Source organism: Podarcis gaigeae (assembly GCF_964106915.1).
Source record: "Podarcis gaigeae genome assembly, chromosome: 2".
In the NCBI taxonomy this organism is placed as follows: Eukaryota; Metazoa; Chordata; class Lepidosauria; order Squamata; family Lacertidae; genus Podarcis; species Podarcis gaigeae.
Window position 1 is genome coordinate 99753574 of NC_139679.1, and position 19562 is coordinate 99773135.

General features: G+C 43.6%; 1 protein-coding gene across 2 annotated transcripts in view; it reads left to right on the forward strand.

Moving 5' to 3' along the window:
• SUCLG2 (succinate-CoA ligase GDP-forming subunit beta) overlaps positions 1 to 19562 on the forward strand; it is a 233391-nt gene that overhangs the window by 49286 nt on the left and 164543 nt on the right. For both annotated transcript variants that reach the window (XR_014560610.1, XM_083724827.1), the window contains exon 2: positions 10206 to 10347. Coding sequence is in view for 1 of the 2 variants with exons in the window: in XM_083724827.1 (XP_083580953.1) it covers positions 10206 to 10347 (142 nt within the window). In the remaining variant the exon portion in view is untranslated. The remainder of the gene's footprint in view (positions 1 to 10205; positions 10348 to 19562) is intronic.

A 19562-nucleotide genomic window follows, 5' to 3' on the forward strand; every position in this document is an offset into this window, starting at 1 on the left:
CTATTCTGATTTATCCTATGTCCTATTTGGTGATGAAACAAGGACTTATTGCCTACATGACGCAATGCATTTATTTATTTTTTAGTTGTCCTGATATTTCAGTAGCTTTAGAGTGAAGAAGGTAAGGTCAGAGGCAAAGCCTGGTCAGGTCTCTTTAAGCGGAGGTGAAAGAAATCAGGACCCTGGGCAGCTTCCAGTGAGTCTCCCCTACCTCTGCTATGGAGAGATGTTCTCTCAGTGGAGAGTTGAGACAACCTGAAGTCTTATGAGGATTATATTGTACTTGGTCCTGCGTCTTGGAAGAAGTTCTGTCTTAAAAGGCCCTTGTCTGATTCTGCAAGTGTTTGCTTCTGTTGTGAAAAGGGCATGTGGCTGTTATTGGAGCTTGCCCTATTCTGTGGAAGGTACAGAGGGACCCTCTGCCCCAAGCAGCACTGCTTGTTTTTCTCCTCACCTGTATCCTAGGGAGGGCTGCGGTTGAGGCATCACAACAGCTCACTTCTTGGGTGACATCGTTCTGGCACTAGCACAATGTTAGTCTCCATTGTGTTCATTCCCTCACTTAATTGGCTCAAAAAGAAGACACCTTATGATGTTTTGCTGTGGATGGTATCACTTTTCAGTTCGGCACTGAACCTGGAATGGGAATTTCATTTGCATAGACTCTTGTTTGTCTGATTCAGAGAGTAGACATATCTGGGATTGCCACCCTGTCACTTGCAAGCCACACAGCACCAAGGTAGTGGAACTAACCACAGGATTGGATATCACAGAAATACTGCCTAAAAATGCATATGTTAAGGGCATAGACTTTCATAGATTTAATTTCCCAACATTGAGTGAACATGGGAAGTCCCTAGCACAACTTCTTACAAACTGAAAAGTTTTCATGTTTATTGAATTGTAACTTAAAATGTTTAAAGGACCTATGATCATTTATATTTATCAATAGTGTTACTCGCAAAAGTGTCTCAAAGTGATTTGCAGCACAGTATAAACAATAGAGCCGGCTCCCAACCAATAAAAGCATAAAAAGCGACATTCACCATGCAGAAATAGTTGCTAACTTCTTGTTTGAGATGCTTTTAAGGCAGGGCCGAGAAATGGAATCCTGCCAGAGGCCGGATCCGGATTATCCCACCCTCTGGAGGGCCACTTTGACAGCTTTGGTGACAAGAAAAATGTCAAAAAGTTACTGATTCTGGTAGCTGGAAAGAATTTGGAGAGACTCTCCTGGTTCTTCCTTTTGAATTTCAAAAGGAATTTCAAAAGTTCAAATTTTTGAATTTGAACTTTCCATACCCTGAGCCTGAAGTCCTGCGGTGTCAGGTTGGTGTGGTTTAGCGCAAGCCACATTATGACCCAAATGAGGAGACCTGGTTACCTGATTAGGGCCACAGGTTCTCCATAGCTCATTTTAAGGTTTCATAGGTTTAATATTTTGCAAGATGTTTTCATTGAATTGTAGGATTGTAGAGTTGGAAGGGACCCCAAGTGTCATCTAGTCCAACCCACTGCAATGCAAGAATAATTTAAATATATTCCTGTGGTGTTTTAATGACATTGAAGATGTGCATGGTGCTTTTACATCTGTGACATTAATCGTAATGGCCAGTGTCAACCTTCAGCCTGGTGCCGTCCAGACATTTTTGGACTATAGTGGCACCTTGGGTTAAGTACTTAATTCGTTCTGGAGGTCTGTTCTTAACCTGAAACTGTTCTTAACCCGAAGCACCACTTTAGCTAATGGGGCCTCCTGCTGCCACCGCGCAATTTCTGTTCTCATCCTGAAGCAAAGTTCTTAACCTGAGGTACTATTTCTGGGTTAGAAGAGTCTGTAACCTGAAGCGTCTGTAACCCGAGGTACCACTGTATAGCTCTCAACAGCCCCAGCCAACACAGTCAGTGGGAACTGTAGTTCAAAACATCTGGAGTGCACCAGGTTGGGAAAAGCTGGTCTCTGTTTTAGAAAGCTTTTTCCAGGACTCATGAACGTTTCTAAATGAACAGAAATTGGGCAGCAGTCATGATCTTTAAAAGGTTACAAAACAAGACAAATACAGGCGTGGAAAGGCGCCTGCAGAAACCCGAGCGAGCAGAATGCCAAAACTGACCTGTATGATTGTAGTGAAAGGCTAAAAAGCTGATTATCTGTTCCCTTCATTCCCTCCCATTTTATTGCAATCCCATCATGTTCATTTAGTGTTGGAGTTTTTATAGAGAGGGAGATGAGATTTTCAAAGCGGACCTTTCTTTTTTGCTTCCTTTGTCCCCCCCAGCGCACAAGACCTTGAGTGACTTGAGGTTAAGCGATGCATTCTCTTCTACCGCTGCCTCAAATGCATCTTGCTCCTCCAGCCCCATTTGTTAGTTGCCCCCAGAGGTCCTCGTTCCTGCTGCTCCTTAGTTGCAGAGGCAAACAAAGAGCCTGTCACAAACCCCAGCTAACTGTGCAGCGAACTTGGCTGAGAGCCTCAAGGTCACCTCTGACAGCTCTAAGCATCTGTGCAACTCCATTCCCCTACTGCAGCGCAGAGCCTGGCGTTCGCTCAAAGCGGTTGTACGCGGAGGGGGGACGTTGGCAGGCTCCCATGCACGGGCCCATGCACAAAGCCAAGCTGCGCTTCTTTACCCAGAGTGGGGCGGAAAGGAAATAACTTAGTTTGCGAGAGCTTCAGCAAATGTCATTTTCAGCCTGTATTTGGGAAATATTGCGCATGCTGAGCCATCATCTAAAGGGCAAAAAACAGAAAAGAAAGGAAAATCATAGTAAAAATGTGCATTGCTTTTTTTTTTTATCTTACACATATTATTCTTGCCTTTAAGATGGCAGCCGGGAGTTTCTGAACCTAAATAAGCTGGTTTGTGACTCTCACCAGGTTTGCAAATTGCTGTTGGAGGGTTTGAGAGGCCTTCCCCAACCCATCAACAAGGGCTCTCTGTTAACTAGACAGCAACTGCCTATTACAGTGGTACCTCGGGTTAAGTACTTAATTCGTTCCGGAGGTCCGTTCTTTACCTGAAACTGTTCTTAAGCTGAAACACCACTTTAGCTAATGGGGCCTCCTGTTCCTGCCGTGCCACCAGAGCATGATTTCTGTTCTCATCCTGAAGCAAAGTACTTAACCTAAGGTAATATTTCTGGGTTAGCAGAGTCTGTAACCTGAAGCGTATGTAACCTGAAGCCTATGTAACCCGAGGTACCACTGACTGTCATTTAAGCCACATGCCTTCCTTTGGTCAAAGGCTTCCTCTTCTATTGAGAGGTGGGCTGCCTGCCTCTGGGGAAATGCCTGAACTCAATTTCTCCTGAGTGTTGATTCCCATCTTTGCATCTAAAAGCCCTCAAGGCTTAAGGAGAGTTTGTCTGTGAGGAACTGCATCCAGGAAGCCCTACGAGCGCCTTGCAAGTGAATGTCAACTTCATAGACGAGGATGCATCTTTCCAGCCTCAGTCTTGGGAATCAGTATGTAGCCTGTTCTGAGATGCGTTGGGCCTCTGAAGCTGTCTTTGAAATAAAAAACCCAAAGCCAGGGTCAGTTTCCCCCCACTTTCTTCCTTAGCTTCGAGCTTCAGCATTGGACTGGGGCTGGTTTGAACTGCGCTGTGGAGGCAACAGAGGCATCTTGTAAGAATAGCAGGATATGGAAAAGGTCCAGACCTCTTCCTGTTGGGAGGATGCATCTCAGAATGGTTCTGAGCCTTGGAAGCTCATTAGGATTTTTGGGCAGCCCAAGGCAAGCCAAAGTCTGTATATCTCTGGGTCATTTTGAAGTTAGCATCACAGCCTGTCTTTGTCAGGTTCTGCAACCAAGAGCCAATTGAGGCATCTCATTTGGGACTTTTTAGCTTAGAGAAAAGTTGTGGGTGACATGTTAGAAGTTTATAATGTTGGATAGAGAAAAGTTGTGGGGTTTTTTTACACTCTCTCATAGTGCTAGTACTCTTGTAACTCCATTGAAGCTGAATGTTGGAAGATTCAGGACAAAGAAAAAAAAGTACAGTGGTACCTCAGGTTACAGATGCTTCAGGTTACAGACTCTGCTAACCCAGAAATAGTACCTCGGGTTAAGAACTTTACCTCAGGTTGAGAACAGAAATTGTTCGGTGGCAGCGGGAGGCCCCATTAGCTAAAGTGGTACCTCAAGTTAAGAACAGTTTCAGGTTAAGAACGGACCTCCAGATCGAATTAAGTTCTTAACCCGAGACATCACTGTACTTTGTCACACAGCACATAGTTTAACCATGGAACCTGCACCTATCAGAGATGGCCACAAACTCTTAAAAGAGGGTTAAGGATATTCATGGAGCAGAGGGCTAGGATTAGCTACTAGCCATGATGGCTATGCTCTGGCTCCACAGTTGGAGGCTGCAATGCTTCTTGGGTACCATTTGCTGGAAACCTCATGTGTTGTGATTCAGTGTTTCTTGACTTAATGAACCATAGTTCCATTTACGTCCAAGCTAGGGAGACTACAGCTAGTAAGACAAGAATGAGCCAAGATCATAAACCATGGTTTGGAGTTGGCTTAAGATCCTGGCATGCTCTGAACCTGGTAACCAGAAGTTTCCTGATTGGGGCATAAGAAACGATGGTCAATTAGCCTGGGAAACTAATTAATTAATTAATTATTATTAGTAGTAGTATACCACTCTATACCCGCAGGTCTCAGGGCAGCTCACAGGATAAAACCACAATATAAAAACACAAAATACATAATCAAAATTAAAAACAAGAGTAAGCCAATCCCCCCCCCCCCGGGGACATTTTTAAAGGGCATTGAATGTCAGTCAACCAACAGCCCGGCTAAAGAGGAACATTTTTGGAAATGTTGAATTGTGGTGCGCTGAGGACACAAAAGGCAAGTTCGAGGCTTGTTCATCACTTGCTTGAATAAGCTGAGCTGGGTACATTCCAGCTGGGCCATAAAGTGCTCCCTCCATGGAGGATTCACTCTGTGTAGCATTCCCAGGCATTTGAGAGTTTGTAAAGCTCTCTCTCTCATACAGCGTTCCTTGCACATAACAAAGCTTTTCGTTGCAGCTCCAGCCCTCCTGTGTAGATTGAATAAATAAATAAATCTCCAAATATGCTCTTTAAACACCAGTTTATTGCAAGGGAAGTTCTTACTGTTTTGTGTTATTCACTTTTTTGTGGTGCTGCCTATTTATTGCATCCCACAAAACTTGCATGTTTTGATGGTCGTGGTCCATGATGTACAGTCGTAAAGTAGAGGCAGCAGCAGATGGGCGGCTGCTTTTGATATAAGGCTTTAATATTGCATGCAAGCCATATACGTATATAGCTGTGAGATAATTACTTTTTCCCCCTGTAATGCAAAGCTGTTAAGGAAGAACCCGCTTCTCCACTGTGTGTGTGAGTGTGGAAATAGATGATAGATAGATAGATGATAGATAGATAGATAGATGATAGATAGATAGATATAGATAGATAATAGATAGATGATAGATAGATAGATAGATAGATAGATAGATAGATGATAGATGATAGATGATAGATAGATGATAGATAGATAGATAGATGATAGATAGATAATAGATAGATGATAGATATAGATAGAGATATAGATAGATAGATGATAGATAGATAGATAGATAGATGATAGATAGATAGATAGATAGATAGATAGATAGATAGATAGATGATAGATAGATGATAGATGATAGATAGATAGATAGATAGATAGATAGATGATAGGATAGATAGATAGATGATAGATATAAACACATTGCAGTATTAATCTAATAAATAATTCCTATGTGTCTGTTTTGTCTCAGCTGGTGGACCAATAGTGGTTTTTTGCTTGATGAACAGCTGTTTGATTCTAGCAGGTTAGCTGCCAGAGGGGCACAGCTCATCTCTCCATAAGGAGGATGTCTTCCACAGGACATAGAATGTAATTACCACACAGCTGGGTAGTACTACAGTTGCTTAGGTTGACTTCTCATTGCTATTTACAGTGAGATTTTCCTCCCTCTCTCAAAATACTAGAACTTAACTTAGGGCAGCCCATGAAGCTGACTGCTGAAAGATGTGGGGCAGACCAAAGGAAATACTTTTACATGGTCATATGACACCCTTATGATGCTGGCTCCCGTGGGAGGCAACGATGGTCGCCAACTTGTATGGGTTTAAAAGAGGAATGGACAAATGGATGGAGGACTGGTTATGGTTGGAGGCAGCACGCCTCTGAATACCAGTTACAGTGGTACCTCGGGTTACATACGCTTCAGGTTACAGACTCCGCTAACCCAGAAATATTACTTCAGGTTAAGAACTTTGCTTCAGGATGAGAACAGAAATTGTGCTCTGGCGGCACGGCGGCAGCAGGAGGCCCCATTAGCTAAAGTGCTGCTTCAGGTTAAGAACAGTTTCAGGTTACCGTATTTTTCGCTCTATAACACGCACCTGACCATAACACGCACATTGTTTTTAGAGGAGGAAAACAAGGGAAAAAACATTCTGAATGAAACAGTGGATGTATAATTTTTGTGCTTCATGCTGTGGCCACAGACATGTGATCTGATGGTGAATTTGGGCTGACCCACTGCAAAAATCCTGAGAATCCCTGTGCATCCATGGTTTGTAACCACGTTTTTGCACCATTGCAGCCCCAGGCAACAGTGGGTGCGTGATTTTTGGGGGGCAGGCTGTAGCCATGGACATGCTATGTGCTCTGATGGTGAATTTGGGCTGACCCAATGCAAAGATCCTGAGGATCCATGTGGATCCATGGTTTGTAACCACGTTTTTGCACCATTGCAGCCCCAGGCAACAGTGGGTATGTGATTTGGGGGGGGGGGGCAGGCTGTAGCCATGGACATGCTATGTGATCTGATGGTGAATTTGGGGTGACCCAATGCAAGGATCCTGAGAATCCCTGTGGATCCATGCTTTTTAACCACATTTTTGCACCATTGCAGCCCCAGGCAACAGTGGGTGCCTGATTTTTGGGGGGCAGGCTGTAGCCATGGACATGCTATGTGATCTGATGGTGAATTTGGGGTGACCCAATGCAAAGATCCTGAGGATCCATGCTTTGTAACCACATTTTAAGTGGGGAGCGAAGGAAAAACAAAGAAGGGACATTAGAGGGGTGTGCAGAGAAGCAGCTGGCTAAGAATGCAGGAGAGGGATTTAACGGGAGGGAGGAAAGAAAGGCAAAAGTTTTCCCCCACCCAAGCCAGCCATCTCTCTCTCTCTCTCTCTCTCTCTCTCTCTCTCCCTCTCCCTCTCCCTCTCCCTCTCTCTCTCTCTCCCTCCCTCCCTCCCTCCCTCCTTCTCTCTCTCTCCCTCCCCCCTCTCTCTCTCCCTCCCCCTCCCCCTCCCCCTCTTTCTCTCCCTTCCCCCCTCTCTCTCCCTCCCCCCCAGCAGCACCGGAGCTTGCCTGGAGGGGAGGGGCTTTCCCTGCTCTTTGTTCCGTTTCAGCAAACACAGCAACGAAACAGAGGGGGGGTGGGCAGTAAGACCCTGAGGCAGAATGCAGGAAAGCAGCCGCTTCCTCTTTTCAGGTTTCGCTTCTCCGTGCAGCGTGCAGCACTGCGATTTGATTTTTGCATGCTTTTTCGGCTCCAGGGACCACACATTTGCTCTATAACACGCACAGACATTTCCCCTTCCTTTTTAGAAGAAAAAAATCTGCGTGTTATAGAAGGAAAAATACGGTAAGTACGGACCTCCAGAATGAATTAAGTTCTTAACCCGAGGAGCCACTGTACTGGGCATCACAAATTTAGAGAGCTCTGTTGTACTTGGGTCCTTCTTGTAGGTTTCCCATAGGTCTCTGTGAAGACAGGATGATTAACTTGATGGGCCTCTGGCCTTATCCACTAGGGCTGTTCTTATGCCCTTTGACTTCTAACATGATTGTCAGTAACTCATTATGGGGCCAATCCTTTGCAGGGTTGCACCCGTATGCCGGATAACGCAAGCATGTGGAAGAGTACAAGGGAAGAAATGGCATACTCAGCGTTGGGACGAAAATGCGGGTTAGCCTTGCATGTTGAGTTAGCAAGGTTTCAGGATGGATAAGCAAGTGAGAATTTGTGGCAGGCTTGTCCAGGACCTCTAAGTTGCTCAGACAGCTAGCCACTTAGACAGTTTCATATAGTGCAGGGTGTAGTGCTTCAGAGCGGTGGACTCGTAATCTGGTGAACCGGGTTTGATTCCCTGCTCCTCCACATGCAGCTGCTGAGTGACCTTGGGCTAGTCACACTTCTCTGAGGTCTCCCAGCCCCACACACCTCACAGAGTATTTGTTATGGGGGAGGAAGGGAAAGGAGATGGTTAGCCGCTTTGAGACTCCTTCGGGTAGTGATAAAGCGGGATATCAAAGCCAAACTACTACTACTACTACTACTACTACTACTATTCTTCTTCTTCTTCTTCTTCTTCTTCTTCTTCTTCTTCTTCTTCTTCTTCTTCTTCCAAATGTTGTTGGGACTACAGCTCTCACTTTTGGCGACCAGTGGCCGTGCTGGTTGGCGCTGATGGAAATGGGAGTTGATCAACATCTGGAGAGCCACAGGATCCCCATTCCTTAAATAGTATATGTTGAACACTGGGCTATGTGTGGCGTAGCTTGAAGTTTGGTTTTCCAGGTGGAGCAGACAGTGGTAGGATGGAGTTTTGAGTTTGTGTAGTTCACAATTTTGGCCTCCGGGGCATAGAACTGTAGAGTTGGAGGAGAACCCAGCTGTCATCCTTTCCAACCCCATGCAATGCAGGAATCTTGCCCACAGCTATCCCTGGGTGGGTTCGAACCACCAACCTTCTAGTTAACAGACAGACATACTGATCCCTTGCACCACAGAGCCCCTCATAGAATTGGAAGGGACCATGTGGGTCATTGAGTCCAACCCCCTGCAATGCAGGAATCTTTTGCTTAGCATGGGGTTCGAACCCACAGCCCTGAGATTAAGAGTCTCATGCTCTACTGACTGAGCTATCCCAGCATGATAATGTGTTGTGGTTATATGGCCTTACTGATGCCTGAGTGGCAAAGGGAATGAGGCCCGGGGACCATGGTTCAAGATCTATGACACCATTTAATCTTGGCATTTTGGTTTGAACTAGTGTAAAATGCAACCATGCTCACAAATATTTAAATAGCATAATTTTTATTTTTTTAAAGTAAGTATGCACAGGATCATAGGGATTGAAGAAGCTGCTTAAGCTGATCAGGTTCTAATTTTAGGTCAACTTGAAAGTGATTATAGCAGCAAAATCTGAAATAGTTGTGGCGCTAGAAGAAACGATGCTGTTACAAGATTGTAATAGTAGACTAGATCTTAAGCGTTCATTGTGTTCGGCACTGAGGGCCAACTTGCCCGTTTCTTAGATTTGCAGATCTTCAGCTGTATAGGAAATAGAAAGTTAACAGCCAATTCAACCCTCTTCAGTTCCATGCAAAGGTTGCTCTGTCTCCCCCCCCCCCCCATCTTCTTTTTCTCTTTCTGCACAATTCAGCCACAATAGGAAGAAGCCGAGGAGAGAAGTAGCCAGATTTGGAGCACGTAACAAATTCATGGCTGATGAAGGATTGCAGCACAGGGCTCCCTAACCAGTACGCCACTAGATATCCATCAGTGGATATGGATGAAATATCTGCTAGATCACAGTGGCACTCATTTTTTTTAATATAGATTTTATTTAGAACCTGTTTGGCCCTGATGCCTTTTTTAAAAAATGTACGTTTCCTGTTCATTTGGGGATGCTTGGAAAGTCTGAAACTCAGGTGAGAACTGCACTGAAATTAAGACTGAAAATCTCACAGTTACACAAGAATAAACCCCAATATTGTGACTGGGACTTGTCTGGATGGAAGCATGAACAACCTAATCTAATAACCTGATAACGATGTTTTGTGCTTTGGGAGCTTGGGAGAGGGAAACCATCAAGATGCAATTTATTTCACAGAAGCTAGAGCACACCTGGATAAAATTAAGAAGTACTGTACCATACACTGGTGCCATCTAAATGCCTTCTTCTAAAGATGCAGAATATTTTGCTCATAAACATGCATGCAGTGTACTCTATGCAAAAATCTTAAAGAGTTATTTCCTAGCCTTGTTTATTGCGGGTTGCAGGTGACCACAACTATGCTGCTTAATAGCTCTGTTGACTGCTGCATGAACTGCTCATAATGAACATTGTGATCTCCTCCCCATCTCATTTCTGTAGGCTGTTCAGTTGGCCCCTAGACGATGGCTAAACCTGCAGGAATACCAGAGTAAGAAACTGATGGCTGATCACGGGGTCACAGTTCAGAGATTCTTCGTGGCTGACACTGCAAATGATGCTATTGAGGCTGCTAAGAGACTAAGTAAGTTGACTAGTAATGAAGTGAAACCTGCAGAGGCTGTAAACCAGCCTGGAAAATTATGTTGTGCTGCAAATATATCGTTGCATACATGTTGCATACAGTCTTTGAAGCGAAGACACGTTTTTATTCTAGGGATCGGAAATATATAAAGATAACGAACATGGTTTCATATGCAATCTTTATTCCATTTAGTCCCAGAGGCTCTGAGCGTCAACATATATACATATGTAACGGAACGTGTAGTGTAGTGCAGAACAGCAGATGCTGTTGCTCAATATGACTTTTCCAGAATTTCATTTCCCTTTCTTGCTATCAGTCCTGCTAAACAGCAAACTTGGATAGTGAGCGCTGACAGGATTGTAGACAAACTGGGACCACTGATAAACAGGAGGGATAGTCCTATACTTGGGCGGGACACGGCTGGCGCTGTGGGTTAAACCACAGAGCCTAGGACTAGCTGATCAGAAGGTTGGCGGTTCGAATCCCCGCAATGGGGTGAGCTCCCATTGCTTGGTCCCTGCTCCTGCCAACCTAGCAGTTCGAAAGCACGTCAAAGTGCAAGAAGATAAATAGGTACCGCTCCGGCGGGAAGGTAAACAGTGTTTCTGTGCGCTGCTCTGGTTCGCCAGATACGGCTTAGTCATGCTGGACACATGATCCGGAAGCTGTACACTGGCCCCCTCAGCCAGTAAAGCGAGATGAGCTCCGCAACCTCAGAGTCGGTCACGACTGGACCTAATGGTCAGGGGTCCCTTTACCTTTTAGTCCTATACTTAGGGTAGGGCTGGGGACCCCAGTATTGCACAATCTTAAAAAATAAAAAAAATAAAAATCCACCAAAGGGGGCAACCTCCCCCCCAATGTGGAATGAGCATGCTCACTAATTATGAAATGTTGACTATCAGTTGGAAAAGGAAAGTGGTGTGTAGGAGAGAATGGAATGGCATTCCAGAATGGGGCAGGGCTGGCTGCCTAGGCCCCTAAGCAAGAAACTTGCTGTTAGATAATGAGGGTACTACAATCTTGTGTTGCCAGCTCCCACATGTACTTTAAAAAACAAATAAATGAAAAAGAAAGTGTGGTTGGCGGGAGGAATTGTTGCTTAGTCTGCATGGTGACCAAGCTGCCAGATGCCATTAGCTGGTGACTAGATATGTATGCAAGTCTACGTCTCTGCATTCTTATTTACTGAGCTGATTTTGTTATGTCGTTAGTGTGCTGCCAAAACTCCCCTTGGCTGTTATGCCAGGGGGTGGGGTGGTCTCCCTGTGCATGTGTGAAGGTGTTTGCAGTATTAATGTTAATGGTTTATATGAATTTTTAATGGTATAATGTGTTTATGTTTATGTAAGTCACTTGGAAACCTTGGTAATAAGTGACTAATACATCTAAATATTATTACTATTATTAAGTAGCAAGTTTCCTCAGACTCTGGGGCTTATTTCTGCAAAAACCTGCATAGGACTGTGCTGCAAGCCATTGCTAAGTAGTTTATTTTATGTTCGTTACATTTCTACGTAAAATTCCTTGGATCACCAGGTAAATAAACTGTCAAACAATAGCAATAAAAAACGTTCCAACAGTAAAACCATCAAAATCAACAGGGAAACATCCAAAGGCAATTAAAAACCAGGAAACCAAAGCTGCTCTTGTGGTGAAGTCTCACCTTTCCTTTCTCTGTTTTATGAAGGGCAACATGATTTCTGCCCAGCCTGTCACACATGTGAAGACTGGGCAAGTGCCATGTGTCTTGGCTGCTTTGTGTTCTTGTTGTACAATTAATTCAGGTCAATTGGGAAGTCACACAGGCACTCATAGTTAAGAACTGAGCCAGGGACAGGTCTGGCTCCATGCCTTCAAGCCATGTACATCATTCTGGAAAAGTGGCAGAGGTATTCGGGAGCTGCATGGGCTTCTCTTAGCCCCGCACCTCGGTTGGAAACCTATCGGCTTTAATGCAGGCATAGGCAAACTCCGGCCCTCCAGATGCATGGGACTACAATTTCCATCATCCCTAGCTAACAGGACCAGTGGGATGATGGGAACTGTAGTCTCAAACATCTGGAGGGCCGGAGTTTGCCTATGCCTGCTTTAATGGGACTTCAAAGTCAATTCGTAACTGTGTGCTTAGTGCCTGTAAGTGCTGCGTTCCAAATTAAAGAACGAAGCTCTACATATGCAGCCTTGCTCTTCCATAGGTGAAAGTTGTTTCGGTAATAGTCCTTCAGATTGCAATGACAATAAGGCAGCAGAATGCAGCGTGTGCCACTTCAGCAGATTAAATGAAAATTATCTCCTGTGAGGCTCTGAACTCATCATTTTTAATCTCTCCCTTTTCATTCTCTCATCAACTCACTTTAAGGACTGCTGAGCCCAGAAAAAGATCTTGTGGCGTACCTTTACTCACTGCTTTTAACTTGAGATGTGATACTACTTAATAAGATAAGGGCTTTTATAAATAGGACTGAAAAGAAAACTAGTTGTATGCCTGTCATAATAAAAAGAGACGGATCTCTAGACTGAGTAATGTTCTCACTGTTCGGCATTTCCATGGTTTATTAATGATATTGCCATTGATTGCAGTGTATGATTACAGGGATATTAATATCGGAAGGGGGGTGGGAAGCATATTGTGTTTTTAAAACATGGAGCAAACAACAATAACAAAGGGGCCGGAGTTGTCAAGCATGGGAGGCGTTTCTGCTTGCACGATTTTCTGCCAACTCCCCTATCTCTCTGCAGGACCCCATTCCTGAGAACCACCCGACCCAAACTGGGCTCTGAAGTGGGGGTTCACGTCTAATGCATCGGGCAGGTCATGGTTGGTCCATGGACTAGAGCAAGACAGGAGCCCAGCTGTGATTGAACAATGTTGTATGAAACTAGAATGCATAGTGGGAGCGCATAGTTTCAGAGCCTAGCCAATGTGGGCTTGAACAGTTCTGAAAACAAACAAGATACAGAACGATGGAGAGGGTGTCTCTGTTGAAGTACGATAGCCCCATCTGTACTGGCATTCTGTTGGCTTTGGAAAACGGACCTGTTTACACAGGCATTCCCTGTGTAAACGACTAAACAGCAACATTGGCTGTTTTATTAATGGGTGCTTATATTTAAATATTTGTGGCTTTTTGCACCTTGTAAACCACTTAAGGGCCCATAGCAGCATTAAGCAATATATAAATTTATTTATGTTGCTGCTGCTGCTGCTGCTATTCTGCTGTCAGTGTTCCGTCACTCTGTCAGTAAAACACATGGTGTGGAAAAACGTTTATGATTCATTCATTGAACTGTCTTGCATCTTCCATCTTTGAAAGCATGTTTCCATCATTCGCGGCGATAATGTTCCATTTTATTTAAGTGTATCAAGTGCACAGTGAATTAACTGGATTATTTAAGACATCTTTGAATTTTAGTGTAAAGGGAATTGCAAGAGCTATGAAATTACTGCCATGCTCCACTAAGCCGTTAATTAACACAGTCCTTGTAGTTAACTTGCTTGTTGGGGCATCATTTTGTTGTGTTTAGTTAAATTCAGTCTGAATAATGCATTTCAAAATTGATATGTTGTTCCTCTACTTATCCCTGCAAACCAACGTATGTTTCATTTAGTTATCTAAAACGTCATTTGGGTCATTGCCGGATACGACGCCATGATAGTTACATAAACAGAAACCACCATTGCACTTCTGTAGATTTCCCAGGTGGTATACAAAGCCATGCGCTTCTCTGCTGTACCCTGGGGTTGAAAAACCCTGGCAGTCCCTAGAAAAATCATCTTAGCTGGGTGTCTTCTCTTTCCCCATGCCGACAAGATACACAAAGTGGTAAGACAGACAAAGACCAGTAAGAAACCTGAGTTAATTGTGTTCATGTCTTCAACCAGACCTTCAGATGTCCTTTTAAATGTGTTTGGTTGGGGGGGGTATTGTTTTATCACTGTTCTTATTAGGTATTTTGTGTTTATTTATATTGTAATTTTATGTTGTGAACCCCCCTGAAATCTTTGGATGAAGGGTGGCATACAGATCAAATAAATAATATACTGTAATGTAATGTAATTAATATTATAATAATATAATATAATATAATATAATATAATATAATATAATATAATATAATATAATATAATATAATATAATATATAAATGTTCACAACAACCCTAAAGTTTAAAAAACAGATTTAAAACTAAAAGGACTGAACTACAGGAGTTGTTTAAAAATACTTGGATGAAGCAAAAGGTTTTCTCTTGGCATTGAAAAAAACCCCCATGAGGATGCGCACTTGACAGCACTGGTTGTTCCAGAGTCTTTGTTGGCATAGATCACAATGTGTGAGTGTCCATCAGGTCTTTAATGGTTTGGGGGCAGATGTGACCATTCTCAGTCTCTTCACAAGGGATTCATTTGGGTTTTTCCTCTTGGGCTTGCATTCCCCTTTCTCTCTGGTCTGAATCTCTCCCTACCTGTATGATCTTCACCATGCTGAATGCTAACTGTAAACGTAAAGGTACCCCGACCGCTAGGTCCAGTCGCGGACGACTCTGGGGTTGCGTGCTCATCTCACTCTATAGGCTGAGGGAGCCAGCGTTTGTCCGCAGACAGCTTCCGGGTCATGTGGCCAGCATGACTAAGCTGCTTCTGGCGAACCAGAGCAGCACAAGGAAACACCGTTTACCTTCCCACTGGAGTAGTACCTATTTATCTACTTGCACTTTGACGTGCTTTTGAACTGCTAGGTGGGCAGGAGCTGGGACCGAGCAACGGGAGCTCACCCCGTCGCGGGGATTCGAACCGCCAACCTTCTGATCGGCAAGCCCTAGTCTCTGTGGTTTAGACCACCCACGTCCCGAATGCTAATTGTAGTTTGATGTAAATCAGCATTTGAAACCCAATTCTGATTATTGTTTCAGCTGACCACAGCATCCCAGCTTGAGGGGCGTGGGGAGCGTGTTAGCTCATGATCTCTCATTCATCATGATTCAGAGATTGAGAAGTGTTGCATCTGCGTTGAGCCAGGGAGAGACAGCCTTGGAATAGTTTGCCTGACTGCCAGTGCTTGCAGTTAATAAACAGCTTCCAAAAGTTTCTGTTTGCAAATGAAAATTTTAGTGGTGGGTACAGTGCCTTCAGATACAAACCTCTGCAGTACCAAAGTCGGTGGCAATGTTAGAATGCCCTATGTGTTTAGTACATTTCTTGATTAACGGTTTCCCTGAAAAATATGTCAGAAACTGCTGGAAGTTGCTAGTGAAAAAGGGGGAAAGAACATAAAAGGATTTGTAAACATGCTTAATGGAGTTGATAGACTCCCCACCCCCCACCCCAAGCTAAGCGGATGACTAGAAAATTAAAGTCATGGCATTAATGCATGCCTGCAAAGGGGATTCTGTCTAGTAAAAGACAGAACCCAAAGGATTTTTGGCTTTGCACATTGCCAAGCAATTCTTAGTTGAAACGACTTTATAAGAAGCACCGCTTATAAGTCAGCATTAAGTCATTTTATGCTCCAGGTCAAGAGCCTGCAAGTATCCAACAAATAAGGAAATAACACATTCTGTATAATCATGAAAATACTCTGTTATGCCCAATCTCCCTTATGATAGAAGCTCAAAATAAACAACTTTGTCTTTTTATATCTGTATTTAACATGGCATAACAAGCCAAGAGATTTGAGAGCTTGCTTCTGAATTTGTCTGTGAGGGAACGATCATAATGTATCGTTAGTATTTGCACGGGGCTTTCAGTCGGTGTCAGGTATGAGGCTGAACTTCTTTAGAGAGAGGAGACAGGTGGGATGAAGGTAGCAACCTAAAAATATCGGCATTGGTATTGACTTCTAATGAACATGAATAAACAACCACATTTGCAAGATGCAGATGCATTTGAAGTTGCTAGATTTTGGTTTTGCTGCATGAACAGAGTAAGATCAGATTTCCCTTTATGGCTTTGACTTGCTGAGGGCAGGTTTCTCTGGAAGGGGGGGGGGGCTGCCTTCAGTTAGTTCTTTGTGACAAAGGCATTTAATACTAGGATGTGAGCCATGTTAGTAATTGTTGTGTATTTTGGATTCCCACCCCCTTATCAATAATTTCATTTGATGGGGTGAGTGAAGGTTCTGCTGTGTGAGAAAACTTTTCCATTCACTGTCAAGAAGAGAAGAGCTCTGTGCAGGATTGTGTACAGTGGTACCTTGGGTTACAGACGCTTCAGGTTACAGACTCCGCTAACCCAGAAATAGTACCTTGGGTTAAGAACTTTGCTTCAGGATGAGAACAGAAATCATGTGGCGGCAGTGGGAGGCCCCATTAGCTAAAGTGGTACCTCAGGTTAAGAACATTTTCAGGTTAAGAACGCACCTCCAGAACGAATTAAGTACCTGAGGTGCCACTGTAGTTCCTTGGGTTCAAATAAATGTTTCTGCAAGCAGCCATTTTTTGCTGAAAAAGCAGCATACCCTGTGGGTGGAGGATGTGCTAAGCAGCTAATTTTGATCTCTTTAACGTTCCATCAATCCGCCAATCCATCCCATTGCATGCATTTTGTGTGCACAGAACGAAAAATATGCACTTAAAGTACATACATTTAAATGTTTTCCAGTGAGTTGGTTGATGCGCATTTGAACATACATAGTTTACATAATTTACATAAACCTCAAGAAGAGGTGGCACATCAAGAAAAAAGAGGGAAGCTCTTTGAAACAACTTTGCAAGTGCCACACATTCTTGGAATTCTTGTTGCTAATTCTGGATGCCTAAATCTTGACCGTTGCTTCTGGACCGGACTTACTGTTGCTGCAGCTTTCACAGGCCTTGCTTCACTGCCCCAGAATGTTTTTGCCTGGTTATTCTTATATATTAAATTTATATACCATCCTTCATCCATTGATCTTAGGGCGCTTCATAACATAAAATTGCAATATAAAAAACACAAAATACATAGTAAAACTAAGAACAAAAACCAACTTAATAATTCTCCCTCCCAGGGTCAGTAGGAATCCCCAAGAAGCTGGCAAGGCAGACAAGGTCAAGTAACACGTTTTATTTTCTGTTTTTCCTTCTTCTGACACACGAACAAGGCACGGCTGAATGTCAGTCAAACTTGACAGATCTTATCGCGATGTATCCCTTCCACTGGGCAGAATTTTGCAGAATTCACCCCAAGCCGATCAGGGAACTTGACCGCCTGGTCTCTGCCGATCTTTACAGTCACTTCCTCGTCATCAGAGGACATGCAGATCTTGGTGTCTTCTCCCTGCTGGAAGGAGAACTCCCGCAGCTCCATGCTTTGTCTCCTTATAATTGTGTCTCTGTACCATGATAATGCCTCTTTTTTTTCTGGATGGAAAATAGAGAAGAGTGTGTCTATAGAAAACAGCTTTATGTACAGAGGTAAAATTTACTTTCGTTGTCCAGTCACGTTTGTCTCTGGCCATGCCCACTGAAGATTGCCCCAAGCGAATGACATCTCTAGATCGTGAAAGGTTCCTCATCTCTCCCTTTATGCCAACTGGGAAACCTGAAGCTGAGCTGCAAACAAAGAAGCTGAGTATGTAGTTAAGAACTGATGTTGGCTTAAGGTAATCGAACAAAGGCTGTCTTTTGACACCTTCTCTTCTAAGTAACTAATTAATCTCCATGCTAGCTAATTATCATCACTACATCATCCCTCCTTAATATGTTTCACTTACCACCTATCTTCTTTTTTGCACCTGAGCCAGAGGGCAGTTTTGTTGCTGGAAATTAATATGGTGTTGAACTCTCAGTCTAGCGAGATCTTCTGAATTTTCCATTTGCCATGCCGTTCCAGCATTATTTTTGCCGTTCCAGGGCGCATAAATTGGCAGTATAGTTTGGGGAGGGGTACCCAAATAAGGGACGTGGGTGGCCCTGTGGGTTAAACCACAGAGCCTAGGACTTGCCGATCAGAAGGTCAGTGGTTTGAATCCCCGCGACGGGGTGAGCTCCCGTTGCTCGGTCCCTACTCCTGCCAACCTAGCAGTTCGAAAGCACGCCAAAGTGCAAGTAGATAAATAGGTACTGCTCTGGTGGGAAGATAAACGGCGTTTCCATGCGCTGCTCTGGTTCGCCAGAAGTGGCTTAGTCATGCTGGCCACATGACCCCGGAAGCTGTACGCCAGCTTCCTTGGCCAGTAAAGCGAGATGAGCGTCGCAACCCCAGAGTCGTCTGCGACTGGACCTAATGATCAGGGGTCCCTTTACCTTTACCCAAATTTTGCCCCTTAGGACCTTGAATGTACTCTAGAGTCTGTGAAATTAAGGGGTGGATTTATTCATGTTGGCTGATTTTACAGACACAGACAAAAAAGAGTAAGCCATTTGCCAAGCACCACTGAGAAAATAAATACCTGAGCAGAGACTTTGTATGTAAGCTTCCAGCTTGGCTGTCAGTCAACAAAGACCTCTTCAGTGTTGGTGGCATTTCTCATAATATTTTAAGTCAGTGGGTAGGGAACCCATAGCCAGAATTTGCTGGATTCCTACTGTCCCTGACCCTTGGTTATGCTGATGGGAGCTGGAGTCGAACAGCATATGGAGGGCCACAGGATTCCCTAACCTCAGCTCAAAGTAACATGTGGTCTTCAAACAAATCAAGCTTAATTAATAAAGCAGTGTTGATAGGGAAATTCTCGAATAAGAAAATTACTCTCCCTCCCTCCCTTATTCCCCTGCCCTCCAGCACTTAGAAGTATCCATTTATACTTTTAGAAACTTTCACTAAGGACGTGAGTGCAAGCTGCAGCATACCTTTACTTATTTTATAACCCTTCTCTGCCACCAAACGTCTTTGAATCAAATAGATTTATAGTAATGTGAGTAATGGATAGGGGGCCAGCAAATCAAAATCTCATTTCAGCTGTTTGACACTAATGTTGTGCTGAGTTACTGTTCTCCGTGTTGGATTTCTGATCAAATTACTAAAATTGCCACTTGGAAGTGGGAATGGAGACGAAAATACAAACAAAATATTGTTATAAATTGAGTACTGAATTTCATAGTTAGCATATGCCATAGAAACCATTCTTTTTAATCCTGGCTATGTTGTGTGGTTTGTTTGTTTGTTTTTTGTTTTAAGGGAGTTTGATTGGTGACTTTTTCCGCAGAAGGCACAATTCCTAATATATAAATGTGAAAAAGAGCCAGATTGTATTACAAATAACACGAGCGCAAGGATAATTTGGATTCTTTATTTCT